The sequence below is a fragment of the Pollicipes pollicipes genome, unplaced genomic scaffold, assembly GCF_011947565.3.
Source record: "Pollicipes pollicipes isolate AB1234 unplaced genomic scaffold, Ppol_2.1 Scaffold_4219;HRSCAF=4965_pilon_pilon_pilon, whole genome shotgun sequence".
NCBI lineage: Eukaryota > Metazoa > Arthropoda > Thecostraca > Pollicipedomorpha > Pollicipedidae > Pollicipes > Pollicipes pollicipes.
The window spans coordinates 26,681,317-26,694,569 of record NW_023596448.1 but is presented as its reverse complement, the minus strand read 5'-3'; the positions used below and the strand labels follow the sequence as shown (position 1 = coordinate 26,694,569).

The 13,253-nt window shown below is 49.8% G+C and overlaps 1 protein-coding gene across 1 annotated transcript in view; it reads left to right on the top strand.

The window, feature by feature from the left end:
- The window catches only part of LOC119095083 (uncharacterized), a gene marked incomplete in the record, with an annotated part of 55,513 nt that extends 45,107 nt beyond the window's left edge, over positions 1 to 10,406 (top strand). The window contains 5 exon segments of the mRNA XM_037217975.1: positions 1,737 to 1,865; positions 2,956 to 3,091; positions 5,074 to 5,229; positions 6,141 to 6,221; positions 10,383 to 10,406. Coding sequence (XP_037073870.1) covers positions 1,737 to 1,865; positions 2,956 to 3,091; positions 5,074 to 5,229; positions 6,141 to 6,221; positions 10,383 to 10,406 — 526 coding nt within the window.
- Between the last annotated feature and the right edge of the window lie 2,847 nt (positions 10,407 to 13,253).

Sequence of the window (13,253 nt, the reverse complement as noted above, 5' to 3'; positions counted from 1 at the left end):
TGATCTGCTTGAAAACAAAATCACGTCCTCTTTCAGAGCTGTTGCATTTCACAGGGATGGCATGACATTTGCAGCATTTTGTTTAACACGCAACCCGCACGTTCGCTGCTCTACATGCTGTGCGAATTCATTACAATGTCGCCATCTGATGTCAAATAGGAAAAGCACATCATTTTTCACTTAAATGATAGCATTTCTAAACTAAATTTTTATGCTGATTTCGGCTTGCGACAACATTTTGACATGCACAGATGCTCGGCGTTCCAGGCTTTGTGCGAACACAACCTATCGTGCCCACACACAATTTCAGCAAAATATAGCAGTTTCTGAACAACGTCGAGTTTTTCCCGGCGACTCATACGTTTAGGCCTAGGATTAAACTAGGCCTAGGGTTTCCACAGCGTATAGCACGTTGTGCGGGCACCCCTCACCACGCGCAAGAAGGACGTTCTGCTTCGAGAGAAACAACGCCTGCTTCACTTTAGGCCGGGGGCCTGAGCAAACGGTGTAAACAAAGCCGCCTACGAGAGACAGAGCAAAGCGTCCTACGCGGAGCGCTTCCCTGCGCTCCGCGTCACAGACGACTTCCCCCCTAAACGACAAGGCTCCCATTCGGAGTTATTTACTGCAACCTTCAGCCAGCTCTCATCGACGCTATTTACCTGTTTGATTCATAAGTTAGCAACTTATCAGTCATTACTGACTAGTGCTGTAGGGCTCAAAGCCAGTTACAAACTTTGAACGCAATCGTAGCAGCACTCGGAGCACGCGTCACGTGGCGTCCGCTGCGAGAAAAAGTCAGTCTGATTGCCGTCTAGATATCTTGGATCAATCTTTGTACAAAATGGAAATTTAACAATAGTCTGCATGAATGATGAATGATGAAACATCGAATGATGAAATCAAATGGAAGAGTGCGACTACAATCAATTTAACGAGTTGTGTTCGACCGTGGTGACATACCCCGAGGGAGTGTTCCATCCTCGAGTTTCTAAAGTACACGCCCGTGAAGATGCGCGGACTTTTTCAGAGGAACTATTTGAAGTTGACCCAGGTATCCATGACGCCATAATAACAGCATTCGAATAATGTCATTCCATTAGCCATGCAGTGGTCAAGGGCAAAAAAGTATAACTGGTGATTCGTTTACATCTGGCGTACGTGAGCACGACTTCCAGGTGTAACGGCCGTTAGTTGGCTGTCAATCAGTGTTGTGCTATGTGTGATGACGTAATCAAACAATATGTTGTGTTTTTACTAAACAAAGAACTTGTGCTGTCTTGAGCAGTCTTTTCCACTTAAAAGCATATCAATAGTTACTGTGAGCTTGTTTCATTACATCTGATGCTTACTTCAATATCTTTAAATATGGAGCATTCCCTTGAAAGCCGTTAAACTCGCTGTCCGAACCGTCAGTTCCGACTCATTTGATGCTTGCCACGGTGTCAGAATCCTCTTCAACGTGAGGCGTATGGAAGTGCTCACAATTTAGAAATAAGTCACGCATCTTTTCATGAAGCAACTTGTTGAACCCGGCCAGTGTAAAATAAAGGAGCGCGTTGCTCATTCTCAGATGGCTTTTCCAGTGTTAGCGCCCATCTGTTTTCAATAGTTCCACGAGGCAACACTTCTAAGACCCGTTGAAATCAACGCTATTATCGACGCTAACCCACTCGCAGCCTCATTACGTAACCATGGTAACCGCACTGCGTCGGCTGATGGTCCGCCCACCGCAGGTTCCTGGCTTCGGAGGTGCCTGCTTACAAGCGTTGGCACTCGGCGCCCGACGGTCACGTGACCCTACGGGACGTGACGTCACGGCCGCGGCTGCTGCACCAGGAGAGCCGAGTGGATATGGTGAAGAGGTAGGGGAGATGGCCGGTTGGAGCTACGGGTCCTTTGGGAGGTGGGTTAGGGTTAAACTATTTTGGATTATATATATATATATATATATATTGGTATATGCATGTATATATATATATATATATATATATATATATATATATATATATATATATATATATAAACTCTCTCACGTGCGAAGAAAGTGCAGTAGATATTTCTCACCTCAAAAGTCGTACCGACTCCGCGCTCCTTCGGAAGATACCGAGAGACGTCCTTTGATTGCGTGACGGACATGGAGGCACTGATCTGGAACATGTTAGAGAGCTCCTGTCACTGTACTCTGACGTCTCATTGGTTCAAGCTCAACTATTGCAATCGGGATAGCCGTGGAAGCACTATTCTCCGGCTGTCCTGTTTGGGGGCCCGCGCTATTGACGAGATCGTTCAGATATCTTCCAACGTGTGGGACGGGGTGATTAACCGGATTCTTTTTGTGCGTGACTCAACATACAGTTGCTTGACGAATGATTCGAGGTCTGGACGCTGAGTCGAGGAACTGAGCTGAACTGCCGCAATGCTTGCACTGGAAGGTGTGTACATTGCTGATAATGTGTTACATAAGAGAGGCATGGATCTAAAAAAATATGTCGATGTAGCGAAATCAGGCGACTATGTTTTTCGAGTGAGCAATGTAACATGTGAACCGTGTCGTCTTTATCAACGAAGAGCTCTGTTAATCACATAAAGTTCTGACATAATAGCACCAATTAATACGCGCGTCTTTAAAACGTCACGTAAATTCTTAAACACCAAAAACATCTCAGTTTGAAGTCTTCACACTCCATACATTCCACACTCCACATTCCACATATCACACTCCACATTCCATATAATTGGGCAACGCACTGTATGACCAGTTCCCTAAAAGACTGCCATCTACAAGATTCCCTCTCTGCCCTTCCTCCCGTCCTGCCCGCTTCACCAGCAGCGCAACCACCCGCGGTGACCCCGGGATGGCCTCCTCCACTGGCCTTTTCCACTGACCTTCTCCATTGACGATCCCCTCTGACCGACCACCGACCTTTTCCACTGACCTTCTCCCCTTTCCAGCTACATGAGGCAGGCGACGAAGCACTTCTTCGGGCTGGACGAGAGCGAAGATGAGCGCAACCAGGCGCGCTGGTTGGACCGGAGGCGGCGGCTGGCGGCCAGGGCGTACGGGCAGCTCAGGCAGGACCCGTGTCAGGTCAGCACAGGCCACCAAGATCACTGGGGAGTCATCGACTTTGGTGGGTGGTGTTCCAAGTCACTAAGTGTCGTCATGGATCAGTGGGGTCGCCAAGATCACACCGAGCGGTGTCTCGGGTCAGTGAGGGGTCATCGACGTCAGCGAGTGGCTCCCCAGGGTCACTGAGTAGTGTCTCAGGTCAGTTAAGGTCACCAAGATGGCCGAGTGGTGTGCCAGGTCAGCGAGTGATGCCCCAGGTCGATGTGTCCTATCAAGTCACCAAGGTCAGTGAGTTGTGCTCCAGGTCATTAAGTGTTTTCCATCTCAGTGCAGGCAGGTGTGTGGTAAGATTCAGCTGGGCAGCAGCGCAGTGGTACAAATGGGCCATATGTAATGGGCTGGAGCCCGCGGCAAGAGCGTGTCGTGGGCTGTCACCGGCTTGAATAGCTCTCTGTTTGCTTGACTCTGGCCGACATTGTGGCCACTCCCCGGCTCCACACCCACTCCATTCCCGGCATAATGGTTTCTGTAGAGTCTGGACAGCGGCGCCGACATTGCAGGGGGCCCTTGTCGCTCGTTGCCGCGAAGTCGAGTTCTGCTGTTCCTTAAGAGCTTCAGCGTCTGTTGCAAGGCCGCGCTGGTTGGTCGCCTTGGTCTCAGGCCTCAGAACGCTAACACAGGACTGCTTCGATGGGAAGCAGGTGTTATGCTGGTTGGTGACGTCCGGCTCCAAGCTATTTCTGAACGCATAGGCAACGATGACGCTGGGTACCTGCATCAGTATTGAAATAATGAATATTGGGCAGGAGATCGCGCTAGCACCGTGATTAGCTTATCGGCTGGGATTACGAGCACTCTAATGACTCCAATCTCTGCTCAAAATATCCGCGCCCTGTTGTATGGGATGCGAATGGCTGGAGATCCCGTGGGAGCTAAGGGGTGATCCACTCACCACGCACGCACGCACACCTTTCCGTGCTCCTATAAGCCTAGCATAAACGTTTGGGGGTTCAGGGGCCTTGTGGGGCCCTATGCGAGGGCTCTTTTTGCATACGCAGCACCAATAAAAATGGCTACACTAAATGGAGAAGAACCGAAGAAGTGTCTTGACCTCCTTTAAAAAAATGACAGTGGCAGTCACTGTAGCCACCGAGGAACCCTCCAGCCACCGGTACGCCTATCTGGCTACTTAGGGTCTCCATCATTCGCTGAGGGCCCGTCAAGCCAGCCAAGACCCTTCACTCAGTTTCCCAAATCTCTCAAGTCGAGCGCTTTCGGCGCACCGAAATGAATAGCGCGTGAGTAACAGAGTCGGCTCTGTTTGGGATCAACGATAGTTTGATTTAGTTGAATTGATCGATGGACATGTTAGATCATTTTTCAAACGGTTGCAAATACCTCTATAGTATAAACATAAATATCCGGCAAAAATGTCGCGTACCTTCGAAGCCTCGAAATGGGTGTCATTACGCTTCCTTAGGCTAGTTTGGCTTTCACGCCTGATGTGCATGTTTTCATAAAAACTCCATTTCTTTTTTTAAAAATCGTCATCAAAGGAACTTCTCTGCATTAAATTGCTTGAAATTGGGATGTTTTAAACTAGAGGGAGAGTAATTTTATGCTCAACTTGGACCATGGGCCCGGAGCCACGCCATCCGGCTACCCCCCCCCCCCCCTCCCCACACCTTTTTTCACTTTTGCGCTCCTGGTAATGTGATGGACGAGCTTGCTCCGTTACACCCAAGACTCCGACCGATGATACAAATGCATCATATACAGTGTGAAAGGGCATGATAATTTATGTGTAAATGCATGGTGATCAGTGTATTTAAAGTGCCTGTGGGCTCGAACTTTTACGACAAAAGATGGCGCCCGCAAGCGATGGTGCCGATTGTTACATCCCTGCATGGGCTCGTTTGCATCGCAATTTCGGACACTGCTATTTCTTCGTCACTGCACGTGGCACGCACAGTGACTTCCCAATGTTCTTGCCTGCGCAGGACCTGGATCCCTACGTTTCGCCCGCCTACCACCCAAGGTCGCTGTCGGACTACGGTGACGTCACAGACTCGTCCAACATGGCTGCCCTCAGAAGGTGCCGACGCAAGGAGCACGTGGCCAAAATGACGTGTCGAGGCCTGGGATATCTATCGACGGTGAGCTGCGGACGGCTTACTGAAAGTGATACCCGGTCTGCTTCTAGCCCACCTGCACTCAACTGCGATGATGGAAAGGACGATGGGGGGGGGGGGGGGCATTCGTGTTTATTCCTTGTTTGCGTCTGGTGCCCCTGAGGTGACAAGGTGGCAACACACGCTTTAAAGCACTTAATTGCCTGTGGCGTGATATGGTTTAAGCACCACTTACCGCAAATGGAGGTGCGTTTGTCCTGTTAAAGCCTGTTGCTGAAGAAAGTCCTTTTTCACTGATGCCCCGACAGCTCTTAAGGAGACGCAAACAAGGAATGATGGGGGGGAGGCATGGGGGGGGGGGGGCATCGGGGCTGCTAATGCCACACTGCACTCATGTCCAATGGCGCCCATTGCCGGGGGATGTTCCAAAGTATACTCCGCGCAACGCTCTCCCGTCCCTGGTGGGATGGGGCGGCGGAACACGTTCGGGACTGCCGTTCTCAGAGATCCGGTAAGATGCGGTCGCTTGTGCTCGAGGTCGCCGCCGGGTTGACAATGTGGGGAACGCAGCGGTTACCGTCACAGCGGGGCATCAGCGTTACGCCCTGAGTCGTTACCGGGTCTAGGCTCGCTGAAACCATACGATGTACGAGTCACGCCTGTGATCTTGCTGATTGGTTTTGAAATGCGACCCATTGGAGGAGCTTCATCATAGCAGGTGTGGTGTGCGGGGCAGATACTTTTGGGAAACCCACACTATTGCATTTTTGTGGCTGGAGGGAATTTTGATAACACCAAGCCACCTGTACAGTAGCAACGAGGTGAGTATCAGCGCACGTGCAAAAGTTCCCCGTTTTGCCCCCCTCCCCCCCAACACTACTCCGCCCGCTCAGTCCCTGGGTGCGCCCATGCCCTTGACCCGGCCGTGTCGACAGCTGGTGGCCCGCGGGCGTCTCGGCTCGGCGTCGCAGCGCACCCAGTCGCGCAGCTTCGTGCCCTCCCGCGCGGCCGAGCTGGCGCCGCCCCTGTCGCCGGCGCGCGGTGACCTGCCCCTGGAGCCGTGGCGCGGCGAGGACGCCACCGCCGCCGTCCCTGCCGACGAGGTGAGCATGCTCACCGGCGCGCGGCGATGTTCCGGTGGCTGGGGTGAGCTATCTGCCCAGCGCGATGGGACTTTTTTATTTGCTTGACTAGCGTGCAAATTGGCAACAACAACACTGGCCAAGGTAAGGTAAAATGACATACCTTACTGACAGGAAAGCAGGTGTTCAGATCCCACAAAGGTACTGGATTTCGGAGATCTGTGAAAATTTTGACATGGCTTCTGGATCTTAAAGAGTTATTCCACAATGTTCCAAAAAGGATCCCACAAGATCAGCGAGACCACATGATCGCGAGATCTAGAAGGAGGCCTCCAATCCAAGAACACCCGTGGACAGCATTTTATAGTGCATCCTGTGTTCTGGAGGATCCAGGACCCGGGATTCAGACATCTGATTCTCGCACTCATTTGGAACGTGTGTTCATGTATGCGCCAGAGATCTCATAGAATCATATGGAGACATGAAAGATCATTAGTATGATGCGTCATCTTTGCCCCATTTAGGGTATTCCAATTCTCCACGATATTGGACAATAACCTGGACAATGTGGCAGCTTGTGTAACTTGGCATAGCCCTTAAATACAGTATCTCAATGGGTTGATTAAACTTTCCCCAGCAGTTGAAAGCACAACCTTGTTTTTCCCTTCAGTTGTGGCAGCCCAGCCTGGGCTGGACTGACGCATTTGTTTCGCATTTCAGCGCTAAAAAGGAAGAGCTGCACAAGAGTTTACACATTATTAAATGCCACTTGCTTTTGACGCCTTGTGCTGCAGATTGGCTTGACAATATAAAGGCTATCATTTTATAGAAAAACAGCATTTGCTGTCATGCTGGGAACGCTTTTGGCAACGCCGTTGAGGGTCAAGCAGCCTTGGATCTAATTTCCTGAGATAAATCACTGAGAACTCAACCCCGAGCCAGATTCGATCTTTCTGAACCAGATTCCATACTTCTGAGCAAGATTTGGGGCGCAATGTTATCTCAGAAACGGGTGCGCCCTGAAAGTGAATTAACAACACGAGGTTGAAGAATGCTTCCTCGCCATGCCACATTTATTATCACACATAAACGGTTTCACTTGTGTCCTGAAGAACACTAAAAGACGTAACATAAAAGGTATAATCCACGCGAAATGCTTGTCCTCCGCAATCTATCTCCCTGGAAAGCCGGCAAAGTTTCGTTCCACTAGTACTGGGATCGTTCTTGTGAGGGAAAAAGTGTACAATCCCAATTGTGCCATCCCAAAATCAATATGTTGGGTATTACAGCTTCTCTCGGCCAGGTTATATCCGGCTTCGGTCGGTAATGATCGTAACTGCTGCACTACTAGCCAGTGTGCAGAATTTCGCATATTTTGACAAGGTCGAGATTAGGCTGGGAGCGACTGACATAGCAGGAATGCACCCGGATCTAGAAACAGATTCCGTGTACAGAAGGATCATTCGACACAATTATAAAAGGCATCCGAGATACCTGGTCTTTTTGCAAAGTGTGAAAATGAATACCGGATCCCAGAAGATCCTTCCATAAAACCTGCAAGCTCTCCTGGGATTTACACAGATCCTGGATCCCAGCCACCTAATCCCGGGTTCCAGCTATTTGACTAAAACACATGTGTGCTGGTAAACAAATAAGCCTCGTAGGACGACTCAAATGCTGCAACCGCGTGGTAGGATTTATTACCAGTGCTGGATGTGAGATGTGGCACTATGGTTGGTGACACCGTGGGAGGACATTCGTACTGGAGGGCAAACATTAGCTGAGATGACAAAACACCCTTTAAAGTACTTAAATTTCTGTGGCGTGATTTGGTTATGCACATGGCATGCAGGTGATATGGTTTGAGCACCATTTATCGCAAATGGCGGTGCGTTTGTCCTGTTAAATCCTGTTGCTGAAGAAAGTCTTTTTTCACTAACGCCCCGACAGCTCTTAAAAAGACGCAAACAAGGAATCACCCGTGGAGGCGAAGCGAAATATTAACTTTCAGTAAAAACATCAAAAAAGATAACCAAATTTGGCAGCGCGCCTTTGTTCTTTATTCAGTCAACACCATCTCTACACTCAAAAGATCTTCTAAATAAAGCCTCCGGCCTGACTGTATGAACTCGGTTTTGCGCCTTTTGAAACAATGCATAACTTTTACAATATGCGTATGTGTTATTTGTGCTGGGCAGACCGCGTCCGTCGTAGCTCTTATTGGAGCTCTGTGTCTCTCACGGAGCAAGGGCCGCGTGCACTGTCGAACTTCTTTGTCGATGGCAGCCGTTCTGCTCTGCATAAGCCGGTGCCATCTGCCCGGTACGTGTGTCCGACTCCGCGCGACCCTGACCTTTCCACCAGCGGCGGCCGTGCCTCGGGCGCTGACCTTTCGGGGTTCGCCGCCAACAGCGTCAACAGCGCTCGCCGCAGCGTCAGAATAAAAAAGCCTTGACTGGTACGCGGAAGGCCTCCGCTCGCGCGGCATCTGGCGATGATGCTCTAGGCAAGACAACCACGGCAGGGATTTCCCGCTTATGGTCGGACTGTGTGCGCTTTGGGGCGCATTGAAGTGTGCTTCAGCGAGGGGACTGCTCTCGGACATTTTCAAAGGCATCGTGCCCTCCTGATGTCAGATAAATCACGAGCTGGATTAGACGGCTTAACTCCATGCTGTCTGTTCGCTGTAGACCAAAGGTTCTGATGATGCATGAAAGAGCGATGTATGCTTCTGTAATTTGCAAATGTACATTTTCACCAGACGGTCTGCCTTGGGTGCTGCTCACGCTTTCTGGTCTGACTCGGCAGACATGGAACTGCATGATTATCATTTGGGGACCCAACCAGGATCTTTAAAGAGAGAACTGGAGTTCGGTCTGAGCTCGTCATAAGAAAACCGATCAAGATGGTAAATCAGAGTTGTTTTGATATATCTGCTCCGCACCAGTCGATTCACTATCTGGACAAATCCTGAATATTCGCTGTTTTAAGTCTCTTGTCAGGAGCCATCTACGGCACTAAAATCGCAAAATTGCGGGTGTGAGAGAGAGGCCTGGGCCTGCTTTGCTCTGGCTGTCCCTCTTATTGTCATTACATATTAAATCAGCCTGGCATTGGTATGGCAAGCTTCAGAGAACAGCCTAGTGAGGAAGTTGGCATTGAATGTGAACTTTCGAATAGTAGACTGACCTGACTCTGAGGATGGATGTGCTGAGTTCAGGCTGAGCAGTTTTTTTAGTACGTCCACCATGTAAAGCCTGCGCGCTTCATGTGGTGTTATTGCGCGTTCCTTACACCGCGAGACCGGGGCAGTGCATACTTCTACAGACCTGAGCAGGAACATCTGGGAATGTCGACCCAATCCTCAAGTTCCTTGGTTGTGATCAACGAAGTTCTCAGCGACTGAAGTCTGAAGTGCCTAGACTCCTGCAAGTGGTGATTGAAATGTCGATCGCAGTCTTAATAACCGCTTCCATAATGCATACGCGCTATAGCGTTATTCGCTCTCCAACAAGGGCGGCGCCAGCGCGGGGTCCGGGGGGGGGAGTCGCTGCAATTTTCAAACAGCGCGCAAATACCGGCCTCAAAACCAAACTAAAAAGGGAGCAAGTTGTAGTTTTCGCTGCCTTGAGGATGAACTCCGTTGGTGTCCTTGGATCCGCCCGTGCTCTCAAGATGAAAATCGCTGACTCCAAGACACTTTGCCTAAATCCTTTGACGCCTGAAATCCTTAGGACCCACATACTGCTGATGGGCTGCGGAATGTGCCCCATTTAAATTTGAAATTGTCCTGCGTGCAGCATAAAGAGCGCCCGGTTCCCTTATCAATAGCTGCACTAATGCATCACCAAATTCCGTGGAAATCTTGCAGCACGCCAGTGATCTTGTTATTCGCTTCCCTATGTGGATACTGCACTCTGCGACGGCACCTTTTTCAGAGCCCGTTCCTACAGTGCGCCGTATATGTTGTTGACATCGGGAGAGCAGCCTTTGGAAATTGGACACGCGGCTATTGGCTCTGCACAACAAGCACAGGATGTAGAGAAATCCAACAGCCTGGCCTGCGCTGTTTTTGCTGTTTTGCCGCTGCTTCAGCCGGAGTTCGCGCGCCAGATCTGAGTCAGAGACCCTGCCTCATTCGAGCTTTACCTTAAATGGGAAGACGCGCGCAGGCGGCGGGTGGAAAGTGCAATATTAGAGAACTTTACCAAAACGCACCATGCAGAAGAGGATTATAGGCTGCATGCTTGGCATATTTTTCCGCCATATTTGCCTCTCAGTGATCACATCAACGCATTTCGGTTCACATGTAATGCATATGCTCATTCCTGTGCTTCGGCGTAGGAGGTGATGACGACCAAATAATCAGTTACGTCCTTGAACATTATTATCAATCTTTGCTAGGGCCAGCTTTTTCCTGACCACGAATGCTGACAATAACGAAAATTAAAAGTTAAGATTTCCCCTGAATTCAGTCCCTACTGCATCGCAATCGTGGTGAACGGAGAATAAAATTCAGTGCAATTTGCATTTTTTCTCTTTCCTCCGCTTCGTGAGAATCGCAGCATCATGTGATTAATTATATTAGGGTAATTATCTAAGTGAATCAGGTGGTTGAATTATAATTCATGTAATCACATCTTCAGTCCTGCACGCCATCTACGGTCCGAACAAACAAGTCCATCGGCTCGTGGCATTTACGCCAGAAATCTGAGACCAACATCTGGCCAGTCTCTTTCTCGCAAGCTCTCATCTCCCCAGCTTATATGGCAGCAGGGCGAAAGAGTGGCTCCTTGCTCTGTCTGGCTGCCGTGTCGGCACGCAGGCCTGCTGGGTCGATAGCTCCGTTTCTCGGGATCCCTCCCCTGCCGCTTTCCCGCGAACACGACGACTATCGACGGCGTCGCGCTCTGCATCTTGGCTAATCCGGAGCGAACGGAGGCAGAGTGCCTGCATCTTAATTGGGGTCTGGACGCGGCGCGACACGAGATCTCAGCCACGCCGCGGGCCGGGTGCGTCGTTGTCGGCGCTGAGCACTGGCGCGGCGCGGGCGCTTGGGCCCATACCGCAAGACTTTGGAGTGATGCGGTACAGCATATGGTTGCAGGTGCGCGCGTTCTCTGCCGAAGGCGCACAATAGGGACTGGCATTCTCGGGCTTTGCTTTCCAAACGGATTCGGTTCGAGTGCGAAGTTTGTTCGAAGGTTAAATGAAGCTTTACATTGTGTCAGTGTTCGGCATGGTTTGCCTGGAGGCCCACGAGCACAAACGGCTGGAATGAAGACAAGTAGGGTTTCGAGTATCTTAACACGGGCTCGGGTGGGGGTCAAATTGAGCCCCCGAAGGTTTTTCCGGAATGGTTTCCGAACGTCGCAGCGTAGCCGCGCCAAATTCTGCACAACTGTTGACAATTGAATAGCAGATCGCTCGGTGTAAGAAATTTAGATGTTCCTTGTAAGGCTATTGACCTATGGCAGGTCAAATCCAGACTATGGTTTCAGCAAAATCAATTTCTATGGAATCAGTCAATCTGATGCAACAATGGAGTGTTTGACGAAGCTATAGATCTTTGAGATGCTTTATTAGGCACCACAAACATTGAATGAGCAAATTACATTGACCTAAGGTCAGGTATGAAGGTTAGACCAAGGTCAAAACCAGCCTGTTTTCTTGCCCTAGGGCTTGTGGTATGGGGTAGTTTCCGGTGCTCATTTTCAATTCATTGATAGCAGGAACCACATCATGCGTATTCCATTGACTTCTTAGAGGTCAGAATAGGCCATTGTCCTAAGATGAGCCAGGTCGACGCTTTTTAGGAACATACTGCCTGGCGTAATCTTCGTCGCTTATTCAAATGCAAAACTCAGGGCAGTCTTGTATGACTTTGGTCACCATGACCTTCAAAAGGTCAAGCAAGGTCACTGACCTTAAATGAACTTGTGATCTTTTGCTTAGAAATACTTATCTAGGTTCTGGGGGCACTTTGGAGACCAACCCGGAATTTGACCTTGTTCGACATTTTTGACCCGAATATCATGACCTAGTTTGCTCAAACTTTGACTTAAGTGAGTTCACGCACAAGTCAATACACCCTGCGAATTTGGCGTCTCCAGCTTTCTTAGTTCACGAGATCTTCGGGGGGTCAAACTGACCCCTTCCCCATCCGAGGGAAGGGTATCTTGCCGGCCGCGCGGCGCGTGTTAAGACGCGCTTAAATTTAGGGTTATTGCAATCTTTTTGGTGAACGCTCTGTCCTGCTTACGCACATGGCGATAAAGCTTCATTGCTTTATCTGACCTTTGTCCACTCAAGGCAACCTTGTAAGTACCGAACTATTCCGCACACGTCTGTCGGCTTTTCTTTTGTCTTTGCCATCTACCAAAAAGCAATGACGCATTGTAAGGCGAAATAAGTTCAAGCATGATATTTACGCCCTCTGGCAATCGGATGTGATCATTGTTCGGTGTTATATCGCGCTGCTTTAGCCAGATATGTCGACGAAAAATGATTACCAGCAAGACACCTCATGCCGCGTGAAAGGAGCGAGACGATGATTGATCGCGTGAGCCGTCGCCCTCTTGTCATGAAGATCGTGTCAGAAGCTAGGTTTATGAAACCGAACACCTTGGATACTCGTTTTCAAGGGATTTGATATTGTTGTAAGAATTCCATTGGATGTCATCATTTAACAGCCATGCTTCGATCCGCACTTCAAGGAGGAGTTGTTCGACGGAAGCGAAAAGCCAAGGCGTTCTGAAGCGTCAGAAATGTGCCTAGGGCTTCTTGATCCAGAAGTTTCAGTGCATTCGTTTCCCGCACTTAAAGTGGTTTTCATCGCAGCGTGATTCAGAGAGGAGATCAACACCGCCGTGAGCTCCTCCGGCAGAGGGCTGGACCTCTCGCCTGGCTCTGCCGGACTGGGAGACCGCACGTACGTCCCGTGCAGCGCGACCGACCACTCCGGCG